At 45.6% G+C, this 24,625-nt stretch overlaps 2 protein-coding genes across 3 annotated transcripts in view; one reads left to right on the top strand and one right to left on the bottom strand.

Annotated features, from left to right (window-relative positions):
• The window catches only part of SMARCB1 (SWI/SNF related, matrix associated, actin dependent regulator of chromatin, subfamily b, member 1), a 43,671-nt gene extending 21,948 nt beyond the window's left edge, over positions 1 to 21,723 (bottom strand). Inside the window, exons 1-5 of one of the 2 annotated variants that reach the window (XM_007536435.3) lie at positions 21,447 to 21,723; positions 16,005 to 16,143; positions 14,193 to 14,322; positions 9,667 to 9,804; positions 6,540 to 6,667 (exon numbers count right to left, since the gene is read on the bottom strand). In XM_007536435.3, coding sequence (XP_007536497.1) covers positions 6,540 to 6,667; positions 9,667 to 9,804; positions 14,193 to 14,322; positions 16,005 to 16,143; positions 21,447 to 21,539 — 628 coding nt within the window. In that variant the 5' untranslated portion in view covers positions 21,540 to 21,723. The remainder of the gene's footprint in view (positions 1 to 6,539; positions 6,668 to 9,666; positions 9,805 to 14,192; positions 14,323 to 16,004; positions 16,144 to 21,446) is intronic. The other variant, XM_007536436.3, reaches the window with a different exon arrangement.
• The window catches only part of CHCHD10 (coiled-coil-helix-coiled-coil-helix domain containing 10), a 71,943-nt gene that overhangs the window by 22,702 nt on the left and 24,616 nt on the right, over positions 1 to 24,625 (top strand). The window lies entirely within an intron of this gene.

Below are 24,625 nucleotides of genomic sequence, written 5' to 3'. Positions count from 1 at the left end.
ATACACATTTTACTCAAATCCACATGGATCATTCTCAAGGATAGACCATATGTTAGGCCACAAAGACAGCATCAGCCAATTCAAGAGCATTGAAATCATCCCAAGCATCTTCTCAGACCACAGTGGAATTAAACTAACACAACAATCAACAAAAGATTAGTAACAGTGCCAAAATGTGGAAGCTCAACAGTACACTTCTTAACAACTTCTGGGTCAAAGAGGAAATCAAGGAAGAAATCAAAATGTTTCGAGAGTTCAATGAAAATGAAGACACAAGGGTGGGTGGGGAGAATACAGGTCCATGAAAAATGATGAATGAAATAGTGGGGGTTGTATTGTTAAATGGGAATCTGGGGAATGTTATGCATGTTAAAAAAAAAAAAAAAAAGGAAGTAGAAACGCAAAGCAGAAATTGACTGCGTTTGGAGTACGGCACCAAAGTAAGAAAGCAGAAGTATACTAGAGTTTGCAGTGAGTACCTCCCTAATACTTCCTCTCCACTTTTCCAAGCTTTGGGTCCATGATTGCTCAACAATTTGTTTGGCTTTGTATGTTAACTCTCTTTTCAGTCACCAGGTTCCAGGTGTCATCAGGATGCCGGCCAGACTTCCCTGGATTGAAGACACCACCAATGTGTCCTGGAGCTCAGCTTCCCCAGAGACCCATCCTACTAGGGAAAGAGAGAGGCAGACTGGGAGTATGGACCGACCAGTCAACGCCCATGTTCAGCGAGGAAGCAATTACAGAAGCCAGACCTTCTACCTTCTGCAACCCTCAATGACCCTGGGTCCATGCTCCCAGAGGGATAGAGTGGGAAAGCTATCGGGGGAGGGGGTGGGATATGGAGATTGGGCGGTGGGAATTGTGTGGAGTTGTACCCCTCCTACCCTATGGTTTTGTTAATTAATCCTTTCTTAAGAAGAAGAAGTAGAAACGCAAAGCAGAAATTGACTGAGTTTGGAGTATGGCACCAAAGTAAGAAAGCAGAAGTATAAAAAAAAAAAAAAATGAAGACACAAGCTATTAAAATATTTGGGACACAGCTAAAGAAGTCCTAAGAGGGAAGTTCATAGCTATACAAGCACACATTAGGAAACAAGAAAAGGCACAAATAAACAGCCTGATTGCACATCTTGAAGACCTAGAAGAAGAACAACAAAGGAATCCTAAAGCAACCAGAAGGACAGAAATCACTAAAGTTAGGGCAGAAATAAATAACATTGAGAATAGGAAAACCATACAAAAGATCAATGAAAGTAAATGTTGGTTCTTCAAAACAGTGAACAAAATCAACAAACCTTTAGCCAGACTCACAAAACAAAAAAGGGAGAAGACCCAAATAAATCGGATAGTAAATGAAAGAGGAGAAATCACAACAGACACTGCAGAAATTCAACATATCATGCGAGGCTTCTATGAACAACTTTATGCCACCAAGCTAGAGAACCTGGAAGAAATGAATGATTTCCTAGATACCTACCAACTTCCAAAACTAAGTAAAGAGGAAGTGGATAACATGAACAGAAACAGTTGAAACAGTTATCAAAAATCTTCCCAAAAATAAAAGTCCTGGACCAGATGGTTTTACAAATGAATTCTACAAAACTTTCAAAGAAGAACTAATATCTCTACTTTTAAAAGTCTTCCAGAAGATTGAAGACACTGGAATACTCCCTGCCAGCTTCTATGAAGCCAACATCACCCTGATACCAAAAGCAGACAGGGACACAACCAAAAAAGAAAACTACAGACCAATATCTCTGATGAACATAGATGCAAAAATACTGAACAAAATTCTAGCCAACCAGATACAGCAGTATATTAAAAAGACTGTTCATCATGACCAAGTGGGGTTTATCCCAGGCATGCAAGGTTGGTTTAATATACGTAAATCAATCAATGTGATCCACCACATCAACAAAAGCAAGACCAAAAACCACATGGTCATATCAATAGATGCAGAGAAAGCCTTTGACAAAATACAACATCGCTTTATGATCAAAACACTACAAAAAATGGGAATAGATGGAAAATTCCTCAAGATAGTGGAGTCTATATATAGCAAACCTACAGCCAACATCATACTCAATGGTGAAAAACTGGAAACATTTCCCCTCAGATCAGGTACTAGACAGGGCTGCTCACTATCACCATTACTATTCAACATAGTGTTGGAAGTTCTTGCCATAGCAATCAGGCAGGAGCAAGGAATTAAAGGCATACAGATTGGAAGAGAAGTCAAACTCTCCTTATTTGCAGATGACATGATAGTATACATGGAAAAACCTAAGGAATCCAGCAAGAAGCTTTTGGAAATCATCAGGCAATACAGTAAGGTATCAGGCTATAAAATTAACATTCAAAAGTCAGTGGCATTCCTCTATGCAAACACTAAGTTAGAAGAAATTGAAATCCAGAAATCAGTTCCTTTTTCTATAGCAACAAAAACAATAAAATATCTAGGAGTAAACCTAACCAAAGAAGTGAAAGACTTGTATACTGAAAATTATGAGTCACTACTCAAAGAAATTGAAAGACACAAAGAAGTGGAAAGATATTCCATGTTCATGGGTTGGGAGAATTAACATCATCAAAATGAATATACTACGCAGAGCCATGTACAAATTTAATGCTATCCCCATCAAGATCCCAAGCACATTTTTTAGGAGAATAGAAAAAATGCTACAAATGTTTATCTGGAACCAGAAAAGACCTAGAATTGCCAAAACAATCTTGAGAAAAAAGAACAGAACCGGAGGCATCACACTCCCAGATCTCAAACTGTATTATAGGGCCATTGTCATCAAAACTGCTTGGTACTGGAACATGAACAGACACACTGACCAGTGGAATAGAATTGAGAACCCAGAAATGAGGCCCCACACGTATGGACATCTAATCTTTGACAAAGGGGCCCAGACTATTACATGGGGAAAGCAGAGTCTCTTCAACAAATGGTGTTGGAAACAATGGGTTGAAACATGTAGAAGAATGAAACTGAATCACTGTATTTCACCAAATACAAAAGTAAATTCCAAGTGGATCAAGGACTTGGATGTTAGACCAGAAACTATCAGATACTTAGAGGAAAATATTGGAAGAACTTTTTTCCGCATAAATTTTAAAGACATTTTCAATGAAACGAATCCAATTACAAGGAAGACTAAGGCAAGTATAAACCTATGGGACTACATCAAATTAAAAAGCTTCTTCACAGCAAAAGAAACCACTACCCAAACCAAGAGACGCCTCACAGAATGGGAGAAGATCTTTACATGCCATACATCAGATAAGAGTTTAATAACCAATATATATAAAGAGCTTGCCAGACTCAACAACAAGACAACAAATAACCCCATCCAAAAATGGGGGGAGGACTTGGACAGAATATTCACTACAGAAGAGATCCAAAAGGCCGAGAAACACATGAAAAAATGCTCCAAGTCTCTGATTGTCAGAGAAATGCAAATCAAGACAACAATGAGATATCACTTCACTCCTGTGAGAATGTCATACATCAGAAAAGGTAACAGCAGCAAATGCTGGAAAGGGTGTGGGGTCAAAGGAACCCTCCTGCACTGCTGGTGGGAATGTCAATTGGTCCAACCTCTGTGGAGAACAGTCTGGAGAACTCTCAGAAGGCTAGAAATGGACCTACCCTATGATCCTGCAATTTCTCTCCTGGGGATATATCCTAAGGAACCCAACACACCCATCCAAAAAGATCTGTGTACACATATGTTCTTGGCGGCACAATTTGTAATAGCCAAAACCTGGAAGCAACCCAGGTGTCCAACAACAGATGAGTGGCTGAGCAAGTTGTGGTCTAGATACACAATGGAATACTACTCAGCTGTAAAAAATGGTGACTTCACCGTTTTCAGCCGATCTTGGATGGACCTTGAAAAAATCATGTTGAGTGAAATAAGTCAGAAACAGAAGGATGAATATGGGATGATCTCACTCTCAGGCCGAAGTTGAAAAACAATACCAGAAAAGAAAACACAAGTCGAACCTGAAATGGAATTGGAGTATTACACCAAAGTAAAAGACTCTGGGGTGGGTGGGTAGGTGGGGAGAATACAGGTCCATGAAAAATGATGAATGAAATAGTGGGGGTTGTATTGTTAAATGGGAATCTGGGGAATGTTATGCATGTTCAAACTATTGTATTTACTGTTGAATGTAAAGCATTAATTCCCAATAAAGAAATAAATTATTAAAAAAAATAATAATAAATAAATAAATAAATACTTTTTGTAAAGAAAAATTTTTTTTAATCTTTTTTTATTATCTTTATTTATTGGATAGAGACTGTCAGAAATTGAGCAGAAGGGAGAGACAGAGAGGGAAAGAGACAGAGAGACACCTGCAACCCAGCTTTACCACTCGCAAAGCTTTCCCCCTGCAGGTGGGGACCGGGGGCTCGAACCTGGGTCCTTGAGCATTGCAACATGAGCGCTCAGCCAGGTGCGCCACCTCCCGGTCCCGTAAAGAAAATTTTTAATCATTTAAAAATATTTATTTATTCCCTCGTGTTTTATTGTTGTAGTTATTATTGTTGTTGATATTGATGTCATCATTGTTAGTAGGACAGAGAGAAATGGAGAAAGGAGGAGAAGACAGAGAGGGGGAAAGAAAGATAGACACCTGCAGACGTGCTTCACCACCTGTGAAGCGACTCCCCTGTTGGTGGGGAGCCGGGGGCTCGAATCAGGATCCTTGACGCCAGTCCTTGCACTTCGTGCTGCATGCACTTAACCCACTGCGCTACCGCATGATTCCCAAATAAATTAAAATCTTAAAAAATAATAATAATTTTTTAAAAGTATAATGAGGGGACTGGGTGGTGATACACTTGGTTTAGTGCACATGTCACAACGCACAAGGATCCAGGTTCAAGCCCCTGGTCCCCACCTACAGGGGGAAAGCTTTGTGAGTGGTGAAGCAGGGCTGTAGGTGTCTCTCTGTCTCTCTCCCTATCTCCCCCTTCCTCTCAATCTGACTGTCTCTATCCAATAAATAAATAAAGATAATTTTTTTTTTTAAAGTGTAATGGGGGCTGGGCAGTGGTGCACCCAGTTAAGCACACAGAGGACTAAGCACAAGGACCTGAAAAGGATCCAGGTTCCAATCTCACTCCCTACTTGCAGGGGGGACACTTCACAAGCAATGAAGCAGGTCTGCAAGTGTCTATCCTTCTCTCTCTACCTCCCTGTCCCTTCTCAATGTCCCTCTGTCCTATCCAATAAAACAGAAAAAATAAATGAAGTGGAAGGACCCCGGTTCAAGCCCCTGGCTCCCCACCTGCAGGAGGGAAAGGTGTCACTTCACAAGTGGTGAAGCAGGTCTTTCTCTCCCCTTCTCTGTCTACCCCTCCTCTCTCAGTTTCTCTCTGTCCTATCCAACAACAACAGTAGCAGCAGCAACAACAATGGGAAAAAGATGGCCTCCGGGAGTAGTGGATCTGTAGTACTGGCACTGAACCCCAGTGATAACCCTGGAGGCAAAAAATATACATATAACTTATTTGGGGTATTTAAAAAAATTTTTTTTATATTTATTTATTTTTCCTTTTGTTGCCCTTGTTGTTTAACATTGTTGTGGTTATTGATGTCATTGTTGTTGGTGGATAGGACAGAGAGAAATGGAGAGAGGAGGGGAAGACAGAGAAGGGGAGAGAAAGATAGACACCTGCAGACCTGCTTCACCGCCTGTGAAGCGACTCTCCTGCAGATGGAGAGCTGGGGGCTTGAACTGGGATCCTTACGCCATCTTTGTGCTTTGCGCCACATGCATTTAACCCGCTGCGCCACCGCCCGACTCCCTATTTTGGGTATTTTAGCAGGAAGCTAAAGTGTTCAGGCTCAGCATCTTGTTAAGTAGTTCATCCAGAGTAATAAAGATGGCTTGGTGGAGAAAATGATGGACTCTCAGGTGTGAAGTCCCAACAAGTTTGATCACCAGCACTGCATGTGCCATAGTGATAGGTTGGGCTTCTCTCTTCTCAGGAAAAAAAAAATTATATATATATATATATATATATAATTTTTTTTTTTTTTCTTTCAGGGGCCAGGTGGTGGAGCACATGGTTAAGTGCATACTTTACCATGTGCAAGGAGACCCAGGTACAAGCCTCCACTCCCCACCTGCAGGGAAGATGCTTCACAAGTACTGAAGCAAGTCTGTAAGTATCTCTTTTTCTCTCCCTCCCTCACTCCCTCCCTGTGTCCCTCTTCCCTCTTAATCTCTCTTCTGTCTCTCTGTCTGAACCTGACTGGAAAAGCAAGCATGGAAGTCAAGGAGAGAGCCAGGAGTAGCCTAAAGTCATACTTGGAGCAGTCAATTCTGAGTGGAATAGCCATAGTCAGAAGTACCTGTGGCTATAAACGCTCTTAAGAAACAGGTGAAGATGCATTAAAAATAGGTCAGTGTTTGCATGCAACACTTGGGTGCAAAAGAAAAAAGGAAAGAAAAAGATGGCTTATCATATGCCAATCAGATCTGGGCTACGCAACACTGTGAGACCACGCTCATACCATTCATGTTCCAGGTAAAGGCATCCCGCAGCTTCTGCCCATCAATCTCCATGTCCAGGCGGATGGGGACCAGCACCTCAGGTTGGGACGCATTCTCATGGATCACAGCAGGGTCATGGTCATCAAAGCTGGAAGCACAGGGGGAGAAAAGTCAACAAGGGTGCTGGGAGGCCCTGCTGGCAAGGCCTTCCTCTACCACCAGTCACTGCAAACCCAGCCAGAAGAGGAGAGCCTACTCCCAACAGAAACTTGGTACCTAATCATGGAGTCAACAGAGATGGAGCCAGCAGGGATTCCCCATACTGCGAAGGTCCCCAGGGCACAGGGGCAGAGCAGCATAAGAGAGGAAACAGAGCTGCTGGCTTGAGGATGAGAGAAGAAAGACCTAGACTTACTCTGAAAAAAAGGGAAACTAAAGTCCCAAAGGAGACAGGACTTTCACAAAAAGCTGCAGGAAAATAAAGCTATTTTCAGGGCAGGAAATACCTGAGCAAAGGCCAAGGAGTAACTGAAGGAGCAACCAGAGGGCTGAAGGGGGCAGTGTAGGGAAGTCGATATGGTATCAGCTGTCATGGCACTGACCACTGTCTACCCCGGGTTTTGGAATCCACTTCCACCCCAAAGTAGGCCCAGGGAAACTCTGGGTAACAGTTATGTGGTCAAGTCTGTATTTAAGAAGGAAAAGGAGGAAGTAGACAGGCTGGGGTGGGGGGCAAGGAGGGGTGCTAGAGGGAAAAGCATCTATGCAGAGACTGAGTACCTTTGCCAGGAAGCTTGGGGAACAGATGACAAATGAATAAGGGACAGACCACACACCAGACCCAAGTGCTCTGGAAGTCTGGCATGGGAAAGGGGCAGGAGCACCAGAGACCACAAAGGGGGAAGGTGGTCCTGAGAAGATGACACTTTCGAGAAGGAGAGATGGAGAGGGACAGAGGGAAGGAGAGAAATAAAGGAAGAGGGGGAAGGAAAGAGAAGAGGTGAGCTATGCCGGTGCCAGGCTGAAGTAAACGCTAAGCAGAGGGATCTGCAGGGCTAGGGCACATGAGTCTTTGTTTTGAAGATGGAGAGACACCAGAGTGTGACTGAGCTCTGGCATATGGCAGTGCCAGAGACAGAACCTGGGGTCTCAGGCACACTACAGCCTCCCTGGGCAAGTTTTTCTTTTCTTTTCTTTTCTTTTTTAATCTTTATTTTTAAAATACCCATCTGTAGCAACAAATGCTATAGAGGTTGTGGGGTCAAAGGAACCCTCCTGCACTGCTGGTGGGGATGTAAATTAGTCCAACCCCTGTGGAGAGCAGACTGGAGAACTCTCAGAAGCTAGAAATGGACCTACCCTATGATCCTGTAATTCCTCTCCTGGGGATATATCCTAAGGAACCCAACACACCCATCCAAAAAGATTTGTGTACAGATATGTTCATAGTAGCACAGTTTGTAGTAGCCAAAACCTGGAAGCAACCCAGGTGTCCAACAACAGATGCATGGCTGAGCAAGTTGTGATATATATACACAATGGAATACTACTCAGTTATTAAAAATGGTGATTTCACTGTTTTCAGCCCATCTTGTATGGAGCTTGAAGAAATCATAAGTGAAATAAGTCAGCTAAGTGAAATAAGTCAGAAACAGAAGGATGAATATGGGATGATTTCATTCACAGGCAGAAGTTGAACAACAAGATCAGAAGAAAAAACACTAAGCAGAACCTGGATGGGAGTTGGTGTGTTGCACCAAAGTAAAAGAGTGGTGTGGGTGGGGGGGAGAATACAAGTCCTGGAAAAGGATGACAGAGGACCTAGTGGGGGTTGTATTGTTATGTGGAAAACTGAGAAATGTTATGCATGTACCAACTATTGTATTTACTGTCGACTGTAAAATATTAATCCCCCAATAAATTAAAAAAAAAACAAAAACATCTGTTTACTTTAACCAGAGCATACTCAGCTCTGCCTACAACCATCTGGTAGTACCAGGGATTGAACCTGGGACCTCCAGTGCCTCAGGCTGTTGCACTACCTATAGTCCTTGTCTCTCTGGTTCCCTGGACAGTTTTGAAAGCAGGCTGAGACAGTGTGAAGTGAGGCAAGGGTGGCAGGAAAGGAAGACAGAGTGTGGTGGAAGTACACCACCTCTAGCTCAGTGGCCACCTGTGTAGTGCATGTCTGCAGAGCCTGCATACAGGAGTGGAGACTAGCCCTGAGTAAAGCACAGACCCCGGGAGTCAGCCAAGGTAGTCTGCTTCAGGACCTTCAGAAGGCTGAGCAAGCAGAAATCTGCTGAAACTGGCTTTGCAGAATGAGCAGGAAAAAAAAAAAATTCTAAGACTGCGGCCTCAGCACCAGAAAGACAGAATTATAGTATCCTGTAATAGACAGTCTTTCAGAGGGAGATTTTGCCCACAGAGAGAGGGTCACGCACCATGGAGGTATAGAATGTGGTGACATGGTTATGGAATCCACCGGAAGCCAGAAAAGCGTAAGAAGGGAATGTTCTCCAAATCCCTGCAAGGAGTGCAGCCCTGCTTCAGGCCCAAGAACTCTGAAGGCGTGAGTCTGTGTTGTTTTAATTCAGTCATGGTGATTTGTGCCAGTAGCCACATGGAACACAACACTCAAAACTGGTCAAGAGGGAGCCTGGCGGTATCGCAGCAGGTTAAGCGCACATGGCGCAAAGCACAAGGACTTGTGAAAGGATCCTGGTTCAAGCCCCCGGCTCCCCACCTGCAGGGGAGTCACTTCACAGGCGGTCTCTCCCCTTCCGCCTTCCCCTTCTCTCTACATTTCTCTCTTTCCTATCTAACAATGACATCAATAACAACAACAACTACAAGAAGGGCAACAAAAGGGAATAAATAAATAAATATATTTTTTAAAAAACTGGTCGAGAAGAGGTCTAAGAACTGCACTTCCAGGGACACAACTCAAGATGGTGGTGAAAAGGAGACTAGTGAGTCTGAGGCAGAGACAATGAGTCAGAGGCCAAAAGAAACACTGAGGAGACAGCACAGAGAGTGCAGAAGGGGAAAACAGGGTCAGCACAGAACACAGTACTTCTCTGAGGAGGAAACCAAAACTATTTGAGAAGCATGGCTGAATCAGAGGAAGGCGCAAGGCCCACACACCAGAGAGGGAAGGTCCTCTTCTTGTCGCGTCCCATGCGGTTCCTGTTGATGGTTGTAGAGCACGGCACAGCATCCAGATGGTGGGAGCTGTTGGGCAGGGTGGGCACCCACTGGCTATTCCTCTTGGCTTTCTGTTCCCTGTGGAAACATGGAAAATATCCCTCCTGCTCAACCTACAAGACCAAACTGGCCACTGAGCATAAGTTACATTAACTGGGCATCCAGTGTACCCCTACTGGGCACCATGCCCCTATGAACACCTCTATGCACTCCAGACTCTGGAGCCATCTAATCCCAGGCTCCCAGGTACCTCCTAAGAGGCATCCCAGCTACAGAAAGGGTACAGAGAGGCTTCCGACATGGCGAAGCCCAGAGCACAAGCCATGAAGTAACACAGGAAATGCTAGGCAGGACTCCAGGGAAGCAATGTCCCTTCTGTGGGAAAGTAGAACAAGGAAGAGTCTTAAATATGACTTAGGTTCCACGGAAGGGGATAGCAGAGGGGAAACAGTGGCAGCAGAGGGTGGCATGCTCCAGGAGGAACTGACAGTTGGCTGGTAGTCTCCAGGGAAAGAAATGATCAGACTGTCATTTTAGATGTGTGGACACGTGGGCCAATCTGAAGCCTAAGAGGCAATGCTGTGGCCTCCAGGTCTCCAAACGAGTCAAAATAAAATGTATTGGCAAACGCTCTCTAGGCAATAGTAGTCAAATGATTTAAGTAACCTGTGTCCCATAAGTGACTTAGTCTCCTCTGAAACACAGGCTGCTGTCATTGGGAAGACAATACCAAGGCTCTTTCAAGTGGAGGCTCCAGGGCTTGGTGTGACAGACAAGAACATATGTCTCAGTTAGTCAGTCTTCCCGCTAAGATCACGAGCAGTGTGACGGTGGTGACTGACTCACCGTAATATCCTGACACCTACACCACATCCCCTCTATTAACTGTGTGCTCCACTTCAGAATGCGGTGACACCAAGGTGATTTCCTCTGTGAATAGCCAAGAGATGGGGATAGCAACTCTTCTCTCTAGAAAACTAGCAGACACAATGCATTTTCTTTGTTTTCATCTTACCAGAGCACTGTTTGGCTCTGGTTTATGATGGTGCTGGGGTTTGAATGTAGAGCCTTTGTCTCCTTGAGCATGAAGGCTTTTTGCATAACCGTTATGCTGTCTCCCCAGCCCACTAGAACGGAAATTTTATGACCAACCTTCACCTTATATGAGACCTGGGGAAAAAAAAAAAGAGGGATATGAAACTAATTTGGGTAGAAACTATGACCTGAGGCAACAAAACGTGGGTCCCCCATACCACCCATCTAGGCTAGTGGTTTCTGATTCTGGCCACAGAGGCAAAGGCTCCAGATGCAGAATGTAGTTTTTGTTTTTGGCTTAGGGGTTTTGTGCAACCACTCCAGGCAGACATATTCTCTTTTTTATTCTTCTGTATTTTCTTTGAATTTCAGAGAGGCAGACAGAAAAGGAGAGACCCCACAGTACCACTTCACACTCAGGGAGCTTCCTCTAAGGCCATGCCTAGTAGTGTAATCTACTGAATGTGCTATCTCCATAGCCCAAAGCACAGTTTTTAAAGTATTGACCTCCTGTGCCCCTTCCAGATCAAACAGGTTTCATTTATGCGGTGGTTCCAGGAACATGAATTCCTCACAAATCTAGATCATTTTTTGAAAGGGGTTTACATTGTCACTAATGAGGGACAACGATAGCACAACCAGTGAAGTGCATATTTTATCATGTGTAAGGACCCAGGCTTAAACCCCATCATCACATGGGATCATCTGCATGGCAGCAGGGGAAAGCTTCATGAATGGAAGTGGTGCTGTGGTGTCTCTCCTTGTCTATGTCCCCCTCTCCCTATTTCTCTCTCTCTTTAAAAATAAAGTAAGGGGCCAGACAGTAGCACAACACATTAAGCACACATGGCATGAAGCACAGGGACCAGCATAAGGATCCCAGTTCAAGCCCCCAGCTCCCCACCTGCAAGGGGCGTTGTTTCACTGGTGGTGAAGCAGGTCTGCTAGTCTCTATCTTTCTTTCCCCCTCTCAATTTCTCTGTCCTATCCAACAACAACAGCAATAACAATAACAGCAACAAGGGCAACAAAAATAGGGAAAATGGCCTCCAGGAGCAGTGGCTCGTAGTGCAGGCACCAAGCCCCAGCAATAACCCTGGAGGCAAAAATAAATAAATAAATAGAGAGAGAATGAACAATGGCATATGAAATACTGAGAATCAATCTCAGGACCTCATGTGTATACATCTGGCAATCTACCCACTATGCAGGCTGCATATACCACCTGAGACTGACTCCGAGACTATACTGAATCATTTCCTTCCCCGTCCCCCAAGAAGGCTACCGTCTCTGCGGCAATCTCTCTCATTTCCAGGTTTGGGTTGATCTGTTATGCCCGCCTGTCCAGATACCATTTTAAGTAGATGATGAAACTTATGCCAGATACTGTGAGTGTGAAGACATGGCCACACACAACACACAGAATCTGAAATGCTGAGGCACATAATTCATTTTTCTGCCCCAACAGAGTCCCTGTTGAACTGTCCAGTGATGGGGAGCAGAGGGGCCAATCCAGTGGGGTTAGCTGGGCTGGACAGGGGGAAGGCCCTTTTGAGCATGGAGACTGTGGCAGCACCTTCTCCACAACCCCCACCCCAACCCCCACCCCCATTGCTCTGACCTCCACAGTCAGTGCATTCTACTCCCTCGGCTGTTTCTCACATGACACAACCATCAAGAAAGTGTTTACCATCCTATGAAAGCCACCCCCACACACACACATGTGCAGACTTGAAAGTCTCATCCATATGTACATAGTTTCCTTCCATCACTCCCCTAGGCAAGTCCAGCCATCCCTTAGGGGAAAGACAATCTGCAGAGCACACATCCAACTGGTCAGGCTGGATGTCTGCCACCTCTTGGGAGGAAGAGGTTATAAAAATAACCCAAGAGCAAAGTTAAGAGACAATCTGGAAGGCATGGCTTTACATAACCAGATCTATCTGAACTAATACTCCACTCCCTCCCCCCTGCCCACTCCCCCAGTGCCCAAGGGAGGGGGGTATATAAGTAAGTGAATGTTTTCTTTGCTTTTTTTTATTTTATTTATTTTCCCTTTTGTTGCCCTTGTTTTTTCATTGTTGTTGTAGTTATTATTGTTGTTGTTATTGATGTCATCATTGTTAGGACAGAGAGAAATGGAAAGAGGAGGGGAAGACAGAGAGGGGGAGAGAGAGATAGAAACCTGTAGACCTGCTTCACGGCCTGTGAAGCGACTCTCCTGCAGGTGGGGAGCCGGGAGCTCGAACCAGGATCCTTATGCCGGTCCTTGCACTTTGCGTCACGTGTGCTTAACCCACTGCGCTACTGCCCGAATTCCTGAATATTTTCTTAAAAGCTGTACTAAGCACGATACCATTTTCTGTAGGTATCACTTATGAACAAGTGTCTCTGCAGATAGTCTGTGTCAGTGGAACACAGGACCGCCCACCAACTGGCTGGTTCTTCAACCACTCAGCCTGTTCCTAAGACTGGGAGCTCCAGTGGCCCCATATTTTCCGCAGTTATTCAAGTGCTACCAAGGACATCTCTATACAAGTAATGGCTTTTGTTATTCTTTTCACATTACTTCTCAGAGACAAATTCACTTGTGTGGAATTAGTGGACTAGAGAGTAAGGAAGTCGGATGTGGGAATGTTTCACAAAAGACCTTGTATAGCCACCACAGCACGTGTGAGTGCACAAGCCCTGTCATGCCCTCAGTGCTTTATGTTGCTGCTTATTTTCCACTTTTGAGTTTTTAAAATCACATGAAAACAAATGTTATGCTCTATTCAACATTTTTATACTTCTACCATAGACTCCCATTTCCTGTTTATCAGGGCACCCAAATTTTTCATAAAAATCTAAGTTAGCACACTACTATATAACACAGAAACTTCCCAATTACTTGTTATACTGTTCTTTTAAAGGTGCTAAAGTCATACAGTCTAGTCAGCCCTCTTTCATGAGCTGACCTGGGCCACACTTTCTGACAGATTAGTCCCACTTGCAAAGCATTTCTAACAACAGATTCCAGGACTTAGTGCCAAGAAATAGGTGACCTGGGAAGGCATGTGCCTTACTATGCATGAGGCCCTGGATTCAAGCCTAACAAAGCAACAAAGCACCAGGTCCTATGAACCCAGGTTCAAGACTAGCCTTACTACAATGGAGGGAGTGTGGGTGCTGTGTTGGCTTGCTCTGTGTCTCTCCGACTCTGCCTCTCTCTTAAATAATGTCAGTTTGATATAATGAAGTCCTAGCAACATGTTTCTAATGCATACGTTTCTAAGAAATTCCAAAGACATACTTAGAAACCTGGATGAGATTATTTGTAAGCACAGTGAGTAAAGTGCTGAAAAATAATTTGGTTTCATTCAGCCCCACCCAATATGAGAAAAATGCCCAGAGATCTCCCTCAGTGCATGTCCAGGTCACGGGGGCGTTACCTGAGGTAGGTGGGGGGCTCTGTGCTGATGGACACAGCCTTATACTTCTCATCGTTGCCATCCAGAATCTCTTCTACCTCTGAGGCTTTCAACAGAGTCACGCTGGTGGCCAGGGTTGTATACCCATGATCTGTAAGCAGAGACGCCGCTGCCATCACACTGCTGGAGAAGCAGACGCAGCAACAGCCACTCTATGCAGCACATCAAGGTCCTCACATGCAGGGGTGGGAAAAGCAGGTGTCGACCTTACTCCAGCTGAAAGCTGGCCTCTTCCAAAGGTGCTTCTGGACTGGGTGCTGGATTTAGAGGTCCTACTGGGTTAATTCTCCCCCAGGACTAACCAGAACTAATTGGCCCCCGGAGCACTGGCTCCAGGCAGTGGAAGTGCACAAGGCAGCAGCAACAGCAACAGGGCCTGTGGGGACTTCTTAGGGAACAAGGAAAGCTCCAGGGTAAAACCACCAGCAGGAAGAGGTCTGACACCACTGTAATGATGTGAAGCTATGTGGAAACATGGAATGAAATATGTAAAACTTTTCTTTTAAAACAAGAGCCCAGAGTTGTGAAGAGCTGTTGCACACTGACCAGAAACTCCTGGCCCCATGCCAGTCGACACACAGAATGGGAAGAAGGGCAGAGTCGAGGCAACTCAACCCAGAGTCCTTCGGGGGAATTTTGGTCAAGAGCTGCTACCTGTCTGTGGGTCCAGCCTGGTTTCTCCTGGAAAAATAAGTTGGTTATGGGGAGAAGTCTCCAGAGAACAAGGCAGAAGAGTCACCAAGGCTTCCCTCGAGGTTTGCAGAGGGGAAAGCAAAGCTGGGAACTCACTGCATTAGTGATGGGGTAGGTGCTCGAATAGGGACTAGAGGGGGATCACAAAGGAGGAATGTTCAAGCAAGTGAGTGGAAATGTTATAGCAGCGGATTGAAGAAAAAATGAACAAAAAAGCAGCTCTGGCTCCTGCATTAAAAGAACCACTACACTGTCCACAATACCACCTACAGGCACAACGAAAGGAACAGCGCACAACACACTCATGCACACAGGCATGCACACACACACCACGCACGCAAGCACACACAGGGCTGGGGGCTAGGGGTTCAGAGTGGGGAGGTGAGAGGGGGGTGGGGGGGCTTCACCCAGGCCTACGGCAGCTCTCTACAAGGTGCCACTACCAACAGGAAAGCAGTTTTGTCACCTGCCAGACATCACGTTGCATGCAAACCCCAATGTGAGGTGAGATTCTCCCCAAGAGTCCTCAGAACACCCTCTCGCCCTGCACAGAGCTGCTATGGCTTAAGCGTACTAGTGTTTCTACTGCTGGACAGCTCACCCAGAAAGCCCCTGGCACACAGAGGGCACAATCAATGGGACATGCACACAAGCTCTAGAACACTGACTGCCTGGATGGAGTGCTACGGGATGGAAGCAAAGCAATGAAAGCCCCAGAGGGGAGTGGGAGCTGCGTCTACCACCCGCCGCTCGGGCTGCATGGAGACTAACTACAAGAACACACCCACAGCAGATGGCAGATCATCACAGCATTCTTAAAACGTTTTGAGACCAGCATGTCTTCACAGCATCCACCACTATCCTGGCTCCACACCACTCATGCCTCCCCCAGCCCCCTGAGGAAAGACCACCACGGGCTACCTGGACTGCAGGGCATGCTAGGGGTGACCCCAGCCCTAGGATGCTCCCTGCCACTCAGTGGCCAGGGTTGCAGTGAAGACACTGGAATGAAAACGTTTTCTCTTTATGACACAAGCGAGTGGTTTTGAAACAGGTTTACAAACCCTCGTGAAGACGCACCCTTAGTGTTAGGTTTTGTTTTTTTACCATGTGACGATGCAACTATTTTCTTCCTCTCTTCCACAGTGGCTAGTCGCCTCCAGAGCGAGGGGTATCTCTTGTACAGAGAACCTCGGAACATACGGAGGTAGTTTCCCACCTATGGGCAAAGCAAGAAGGCTCATTATAAGGTTGTGTCTTCATCCAAACGAGTAGGACCCTGGTGTAGTGGCCCCACTGGGTCAAGTGCCAGACAAACAGACCTCCATAAAAAGCACATTCTGCTGACTTCAAGGGTTCAACAGTAGTGCACATCTGTCCCACATCTGCCTCTCTGGGCTAATAGCATCTGCATCCTGCTGGCAGAGCCAAGGTTCTGTAAGACATGATCAGATACACAGGAGACAGACCCCAGAGCTCACCAAGAAGCACCCAGAGCACACTTTGGGAAGTCTGTGGTGATTTGGACTTCAGGCTGAGATTTGCTGGCACTTTCCAGAAATGTAAAAGTCTCTTTGACTTTCTTTTATCTTCAGAATAAGACTTTGATATTTTTACGAGGCAATAAACACCATAAAGGTCTTTTAATTTTAGACAGATGTGGGGGAATTTCCCTTGTGGTCCCTGTTTCTTTGTTTAGTAACAAAAACCCCCACCAGCAATACCAAAGGAATTTTCCTAAGAGTTGAAAACAGCACTTATCAGCAATCAACAGCTTGCTACATAAATAATGACTGCCCCCAAACAATAGCTCCAGTTTGCTTGTACCAAACACTCAAAGTATGGTTTCCTTAATGGAAAGAAAGCTAGCACCAAAGTTTTTGTATGGAAATCCTACTGACTCTGTAACATTTCAAAAATGATCACTTGAGTCATGTTCCAGGGGGCAGCAAAGTAACCAGGTGCCAGGTTCCAGTTCCACCTGTAGCCAGGGCTCACTCTCCTTTCCTCTCTCTAACTCATTTGTCAAATGCTGAGCAACTCTAAACCTCGCCAAACAGAGGGTCACTTCTGTCTTCTCCCTTACCTATCTAGGACAGTGTATTTGTTAAGGGAAAAAAAAAAGTGTTTCTCCAGTGTTTATGAACTGAAGGGCTCTAAGATCAGCAATTAGAGCTGCTCAACACTTTGGGAGAGCAGTCAGAGCAGGTCATGGTGCCCCACATGGAGAGTACAGACCTTGCATTATCTGCCTCCAGTACCAAATGTCCAAGAGTTTAGTTTCCACTATGTTTTGGAAAAGACAACATTGATCCTTACTGCTTGTCAGTTCTGCAGGGCTCACAGACGTCTAGCTCTTGCCCAAGATGCCTTTGACACTTAAGAGACCTGGGCTCACCTAACTGGAGGGGAAGGCGGGGAGGAGGGAGACAGTATATGATAATATGAAACACTTGACTACATCCTTTTTAAAAAAAAAGTAAATTGATGCTGCCTGTGAGGTGGCTCAGTGGGAGAGATCCTGAATTCAATTCCCAGCACCATATATGCAAGAAAGATGCTTTGGTTTTCTTTCTCTCATAAATACATAAGTCTTGTGGCTTTGGAAGTAGCACAGTGGACAAGGTGTGGGACCCTCAAGCAAAGGGTTCCAAGTTTAATTCCCTGCCATCACATATGCCAGAGTGATGCTTTGGTTCTTTCTCTCCATCACTCTTTCTCATAAATTATGTAAAATATTAATTACTACTGGAGCAGGGCCAGGAGATAACCAGGAAAGCAAAACAGGGTAAACCCGTTACCGAAATACCCAGATTCGATCCTCAGACAACACGGGAGCGCCAAGCAAAGGGAAGCTTCGCAAGCAGTGAAGTAGTGCTATGGTGTTTCTCTTCCTCTCTCCCTTTCACACAATATCTGAAAATAAATCAAGTCTGACTGACACAAGCACAAAACCACAGCAATGCCCTAAGTGGAAAAAAAAAAAAAAATTAAGGGTGGCCAGGTGGAATACTGAACTTGCAAGCATGAGGTCCCAAGTTCAATTTTTGGCATCAATCTTTAAGGAAGGAAAAAAAGGGGCGGGGAGGGCATGGGTAGATAGATATCATAATGGTTATGCAAACAAACAGTCATGCCTTAGGCTCCGTAGTCCCAGGTTCAATCCCCACCACCACCATAAGCCAGAGCTGACCAGTGCTCTGGTTAAAAAAGAAAAAAGGTTAAGCGCAGGTGGCGCAAAGCGCAAGGACCGGCATAAGAATCCCGGTTCGAGCCCCTGGCTCCCTACCTGCAGGGAAGTCGCTTCACGGTCGGTGAAGCAGGTCTGCAGGTGTCTATCTTTCTCTCCCCCTCTCTGTCTTTCCCTCCTCTTTCCATTTCTCTCTGTCCTATCCAACAACGACGACATCAATAATAACTACAACCATAAAAAAAAAAAAACCAAGGGCAAAAAAAGGGGATAAATAAAATATTTAAAAATTAGTACTATAAAAAAGAAAAAAGTAAATTTAATTAAAAAATAATAAAATTGAAAACATTAAAGTTCTGATTCTTCCAACATTAATCATAGTAACTTGATACAATTAAAATGAGCCATAGCCAAAGGGTGTCCTGAAAGCAGTCCTGTGGCCATCATCAAACCATGTTTAGTTGTGGGAAAAACAAAAGATGTAAGAAAACTGGAATGAAAAGTAGATGTGGAATGATGGGGTGTGATACTGAAAACCACTACAAGAAAAGGTAACCTCTGGCATTAAAAGATATATATGTAAATTTAGGGCAGGGCAGATAGCATACTAATTATGAAAACAGACTCTTATGCCTGAGGTTCTGAAGTCTCAGGTTCAAACCCCTGAACCACCAGAAGCCAGGCTAAGCAGTGCTCTGGTAAAAAAAATAATAATAAAAAAATTTTTTTTTAATTAATCAAATAAAAAAATCTAAAGATTTATTTACGGGGGCTGGGCGGTAGGTAGTGCACCCTGTTAAGTGCATATAAAACTAAGTGCAAGGACCCGTGCAAGGATCCAGGTTCAAGCCCACCTGCAGGGGGACACTTCATAAGCAGAAAAGCAGGTCTGCAGGTCTCTCTCTCTCTCTCACTCTATCTCCCCCTCCTCTCTCAATTTCTTTCTGTCCTATCCAATAAAATGGAAGAAAAAAAAAAAAAAAGGCCACCGGGAGCAGTGGATTCCTAGTGCCAACACCAGCCCTAGTAATAATCCTGCAGGTAAACAAACAAAATATTTATTTACTCCTTAGGTGAGTTTCCACAAGAGGCAGAAAGATGTAGAGAGACAAGCTAGAGCATCATTAAGTGAAGGGAATGGGACCAGAAGCCTCAGGCATGAAAGTCTGATGCTCTCCCAGTATTGCTATCTCCCCACATAAAACCCTTAACATTTTGTTAACTGCTTTTCTTCTCTATGACTGGCACTTACCTCTTTATCAAGAGACTCAATTATCTAGTATGTGCACATCTGGTTTGTATAACCATAAACAAAAACAAAGAAAACAAAAAAAGACAGGTACAATAGCTAGGGACGGCCATTTGACCAAAAAGAATTAGTTTGAAGAAATATGATGACAACAACAAAATATACTTAGCACAGATTCCTACTGAAAAACCAATTGTAGGGGTTCTTAGTAGTGCTACAGCTGATTCAACAAAGCCTCTGGTCCCCCACCTGCACAATTTTTCCTTCTCTTTTTTTTTATCTTTAATTTATTGGATAGAGACAGCCAGAAATTGAAGGGGAAGGGAGTGATAGAGAGAGAGACAGAGACACACCTGCAACACTGCTTCACCACTTTCAAAGCTGTCCCCCTGCAGGTTGGGACCAGGGGCTTGAACCAAGGGCCTTGAGCACTGCAAAATGTGCGCTCAATCAGGTGTGCCATCACCTGGCCCCAATAAATATTTTAAGTTAAAAAAAAAAACAAAAAAACGGTGTGGGGCCAGGCAGTGTGACTTCTAGTTAAGGGCTGAAGGTCTTTAGAGTCTTTCCCTTTGAGTACATCAGTCACCTCAAGATGTCCCAAGCCCCAATTGCCTCTGAACACAGATATAGCTCGGGAATTGGGGCCTTATCCACACCCCAAAAAAGCAAACCTCGTTGCTTTCTCTCCTAACCTAATTCTTGCAAAATAAAGATCAAAACATGTCCCTGCCCACCTTCAATGGAGAATAAACCCTGGTATTGGGGGGAGGGGTGTGAAAACTAACATCTCCCCCAATCGCTGAGCTTCAAGGGTAACAAACCCACTTTAAATAATCATACTGGCGAGTCGGGCTGTAGCGCAGTGGGTTAAACACACGTGGCGCAAAGTGCAAGGACCAGCTTAAGGATCCCGGTTCGAGCCCCCAGCTCCCCACCTGCAGGGGAGTCCCTTCACAGGCGGTGAAACAGGTCTGCAGGTGTCTGTCTTTCTCTCCCCCTCTCTGTCTTCCCTCCTCTCTCCATTTCTCTCTGTCCTATCCAACAACAATGACATCAATAATAACTACAACAATAAAATAACTAGGGCAAGAAAAGGGAATAAATATTTTTTTAAAAAATCATACTGGTGGGGCCAGGCAGTGGCAAACCTGGCTAAGCACACATACCAGTGTGCAAGGAGCCGGGTCCAAGCGCCTGGTACCTACCTGCAGGGGGAAAGCTTCAAAAGTGGTAAAGAAGGGCTGCAGGTGTCTCTCTGTATCTCTCCCTCTCTACCTCTCTCTCCCCTCTCAATTTCTCTGTCTCTATCCAACAATAAATAAATACTTTTTTTTTTTTTCCCCAGAGCACTGCTCAGCTCTGGCTTATGGTGGTGCGGAGGATTGAACCTTGGACTTGACAGAGCCTCAGGCTTGAGAGTCTGTTTGCATAACCATTATGCTATCTACCCCCGCCAAATAAATACTTTTTTTAAGTTAAAAAACAAAATAAAACACTGGTGTCGGGGCCAGGCGGTGGAGCACCTGGTTGAGCTCACACAGTATCGTGCAAAAGGACCAGGCAGGGTTCAAGCCCCTAGTTCCGCGACCTCCAGGGGGAGAAACTTTACGAGTGGTGAAGTAGAGCTGTAGGTGTCTCTCTGTTTCTCTATCTCCCCCTCCCGTCTCAATTTCTCTCTATCCAATAATAAATAAATGACTTTTTTTTTTAATCACACTGGTGTCGACCCAACCCAGAGTGTGCCCAGTAATCCTGCCAGCCTCCACTCAGAGAACTGCAAAGAGCAGCCCGCTGCAAGGGAGTGGGCGGGCTCTGTGCCGCCCCGCCCCCAAGGTGTAACTGTGCGAGGCCCCGCCCCCGATGTGTAACTGTGCGAGGCCCCGCCCCCGAGGTGTAACTGTGCGAGGCCCCGCCCCCGAGGTGTATCTGTGCGAGGCCCCGCCCCCGAGGTCTGCGAGGGGCCGCCCCCGCGCGCGCCCGCGCTCGATGATGAATGGGGGCGCGCGTGCCCGGCGCGCAGACGCGCCCGAGGGCTCCCTCGGAAACGAGGTCGAGGAGGCGAGGACGCGCCGCGGGCTACCTCAGAGCCGATCATGTAGAACTCGCCGTCGTCCTCCAGCTGGAACTTGACGGGCTTCTGCCCGAAGGTCTTACTCAGCGCCATCATCATCATGGCGGCGGTGAAGGCGGGCGGCTGGGGCCGGGATACGAGGGTCCGGGAGGGCTGAGGCAGAGCCGGGACGCGCCTAGCCAGAAGATGCCGGAGCCAGTGAACGTAGGCCGGACCTGTCCGGGTTTCGTGCAGCCACCCGACTCCTCACCTACTTCTGCCACAGCCGAAGACTAGGCCGTCCTAAGTGCGCATGCGCGGGCGTTGACGCGGCCGCGCGCGCCGGTCTTCCCAACAAAAGACCTGGGAGCCCTACCACGAATTTCTTAAAGGAGCCACGACCCCATTTCTCGTCCTCCCTAAGCAGGGTTGGGAGGAAAGTCCATGGACAGAAACAGCAAAAGCCTCTGTGAGACTTTTCCAGTCTCACAGAGAAGACGAGAACTCAGCCCAGTGCAATAGAAATGAAGTCAATAGGTGGCTAGTGGATAAAGTGCTGAACTCTGAGGTCCAGAGTTTAGTCCCCCAGTCCCCAGCCCCACCTGTACCAGAGTGATGTCTAGTTCTCTTTCTCCTCCCATGTCTTTGCTCTTTGGTTGAGCACACGTTACAGTGCTCAAGGACCCAGGTTCAAGCCCCTGGCTCCCACCTGCAGGGGGGAAAGCTTTGCAAATGGTGAAGCAGGGCTACACGTGTCTATCTCTCTCCCTATCACCCCTTCTCTTGATTTTTTTTTTTTTTTCCCAGAGCACTACTCAGCTCTGGCTTCTTCTTCTTCTAGCGTTTGCCCTTCTTCCGTAGCCAGTCAACAGCGTCAGGTTGAGCCTGATGTAAAGTTTCAAGACCTCCTTTGAATCTGGAGAGGTGGCAGTCGTTGACTATGTGGGTCATAGTCTGTCTGGAGCCGCAGGGGCAGTTCGGGTCGTCTCTGGCTCCCCAGCGATGGAACATAGCGGCACACCGGCCATGGCCTGTTCGATAGCGATTGAGGAGGGCCCGATCATAACGTGCTAGGTCAAAGCCAGGTTGACGCTTGCAGGGGTCTGTGATGAGGTGTTTGTTCTTTACCTCAGCTGACTGCCAGCTCTGTTTCCAAGAGTCTGGAACAGAGAAGTTCAGTGTAGGCGTAGGGGACCAGATTGGGTGACGAGACGTCAAGCGTTGGACAGGGTGGGCGAAGATATCCTCGTATATTGGCAGGTCCGGTCGAGCGTAGACGTGGGAAATGAACTTAGATGATGCCGCATCCCAATGAATATCTGGCGGGGCGATGTTGCTAAGAACTGGCAGCCATGGGACCGGGGTGGAACGGATGGTTCCAGAAATTATCCTCATGGAGGAATATAATTTGGAATCGACCAAGTGGACATGGGGGCTCTGGCTTATGGTGGTGCACAGGATTGAACCTGGGACTTTGGAGCCTCAGGCATGAGCGTCTGTTTGCATAACCATTATGCTATCTACCCTCCACCCTCTTGATTTTTTTTTTAAATATTTACTTATTCCCTTTTCTTGCCCTGTTGTTTTATTGTTGTAGTTATTGTCGTTGTTGTTGGATAGGATAGAGAGAAATGGCGAGAGGGCGGAAGACAGAGAAGGGAGAGAAAGATAAGACACTTGCAAACCTGCTTCACCTCCTGTGAAGTGACTCTCCTGCAGGTGGGGAGCCCGGGACTCAAACCAGGATCCTTCTGCCATCCCTTGCATTTTGCACCACGTGTGTTTAACCTGCTGCGTTATTGCTGGACTCTCCCTCTCTTGATTTCTAACAGTCTCTATCCGATAACTAAGATTTTACACATATATTTGTATTACATATAAAGTATATATGTACATATATATTATTTTCATTTATTTTTATATTACATGTCAACAGGGGGTTGAATCCACACCATTCCCACCACCAGAGTTCTGAATCTTCACTCTCCCCATTGCAATCTACCACAGTTCCCCTAAGGTTGTAGACATGGGCCAACCATCATTTCTACAACTATCTGTCCACATTTATACAGTTCCACCCCCTTTTTTTTTTTTAATTCAACCCTCTCTTCCCCTCCAAGCCACTCATGACAACATAACTACCTTCATGTGTCCCTCTCCTTTTCCTTCTGTCTTTAGGTGCTGATGGAGCTGGAGTGCTGAGTCCTCTTATCTTTATCCTGTCACTTCTCCTCTGCTCGGGCAATGGATCAGGGTTGTTTATGGGGAGCAGAAGATAGGAGTTCTGACTTCTGTAGCTGCTTCTCCACTGAGCATGGGTATTGACAGGTCAATCCATAACATATATATATATATATATATATATATATATATATATATATATATATATATTAATAGGAATGAAGTCTGAAGTTTGGGAAACCAGAGTTATCAGGGCTTTCCTCAGTTTCCCTTCCTGAAAGGTGCAGTGCAGCTGAATAGATGAGGGTTGTCTAGCAACAGATAGTCCAGCACCAGGCTTACAGCCTTTCTCAACTGTGGGGATGGACAGAATGATAACACTGGATTGGCCCAAGCAGAAGTGCAGCTTGGCAGCTTGGCAGGAAGGATTCCAGGGCTCAGGTGGTTGTTTGGTTTGGCCAGCACAGTAGATGAGGAGCCCTCTCCAGTCTCTTCTTAAACTTGTGCCACTGTGAACTTTGGACAAGGCCCACCTCTGAGTGGGCAGAAACAAGATCACCCTGTGCTGACAGTTTACAGCACTGATGAATACACATAAACAATCCATGTATCTAGTGGAGTCATGTAGTAGATCTAAAAAAGATAGCCAGGGGCTGGGCGGTAGTTCAGCGGGTTAAGCGCACATGGCACTAAGCACAAGGACCAGTTTAAGGATCCTGGTTCAAGCCCTCAGTTCCCCACCACAAGTGGTGAAGCAGGTCTGCAGGTATCTATCTTTCTCTCCCCGTCTTCCCCTCCTCTCTCCATTTCTCCATTTCTCTGTCCTATCCAACAATAATGACATCAGTAACAACAATAATAACTACTACAACAATAAAACAACAAGGGCAACAAAAGTGGGAAAAAAAGAAAGTAAGTTGTATATATATACACAATGGAATACTACTCAGCTGTTAAAGATGATGAAATGATTTCCTTTACCTCAACTTAGATGGAGTATGAAGGAATAATGTTAAGTGAAATAAACC

The sequence above is a fragment of the Erinaceus europaeus genome, chromosome 1 (assembly GCF_950295315.1).
Source record: "Erinaceus europaeus chromosome 1, mEriEur2.1, whole genome shotgun sequence".
Taxonomy (NCBI): domain Eukaryota; kingdom Metazoa; phylum Chordata; class Mammalia; order Eulipotyphla; family Erinaceidae; genus Erinaceus; species Erinaceus europaeus.
Note: the sequence above shows the minus strand (reverse complement) of the source record. Positions and strands in the feature narration are given on the sequence as shown.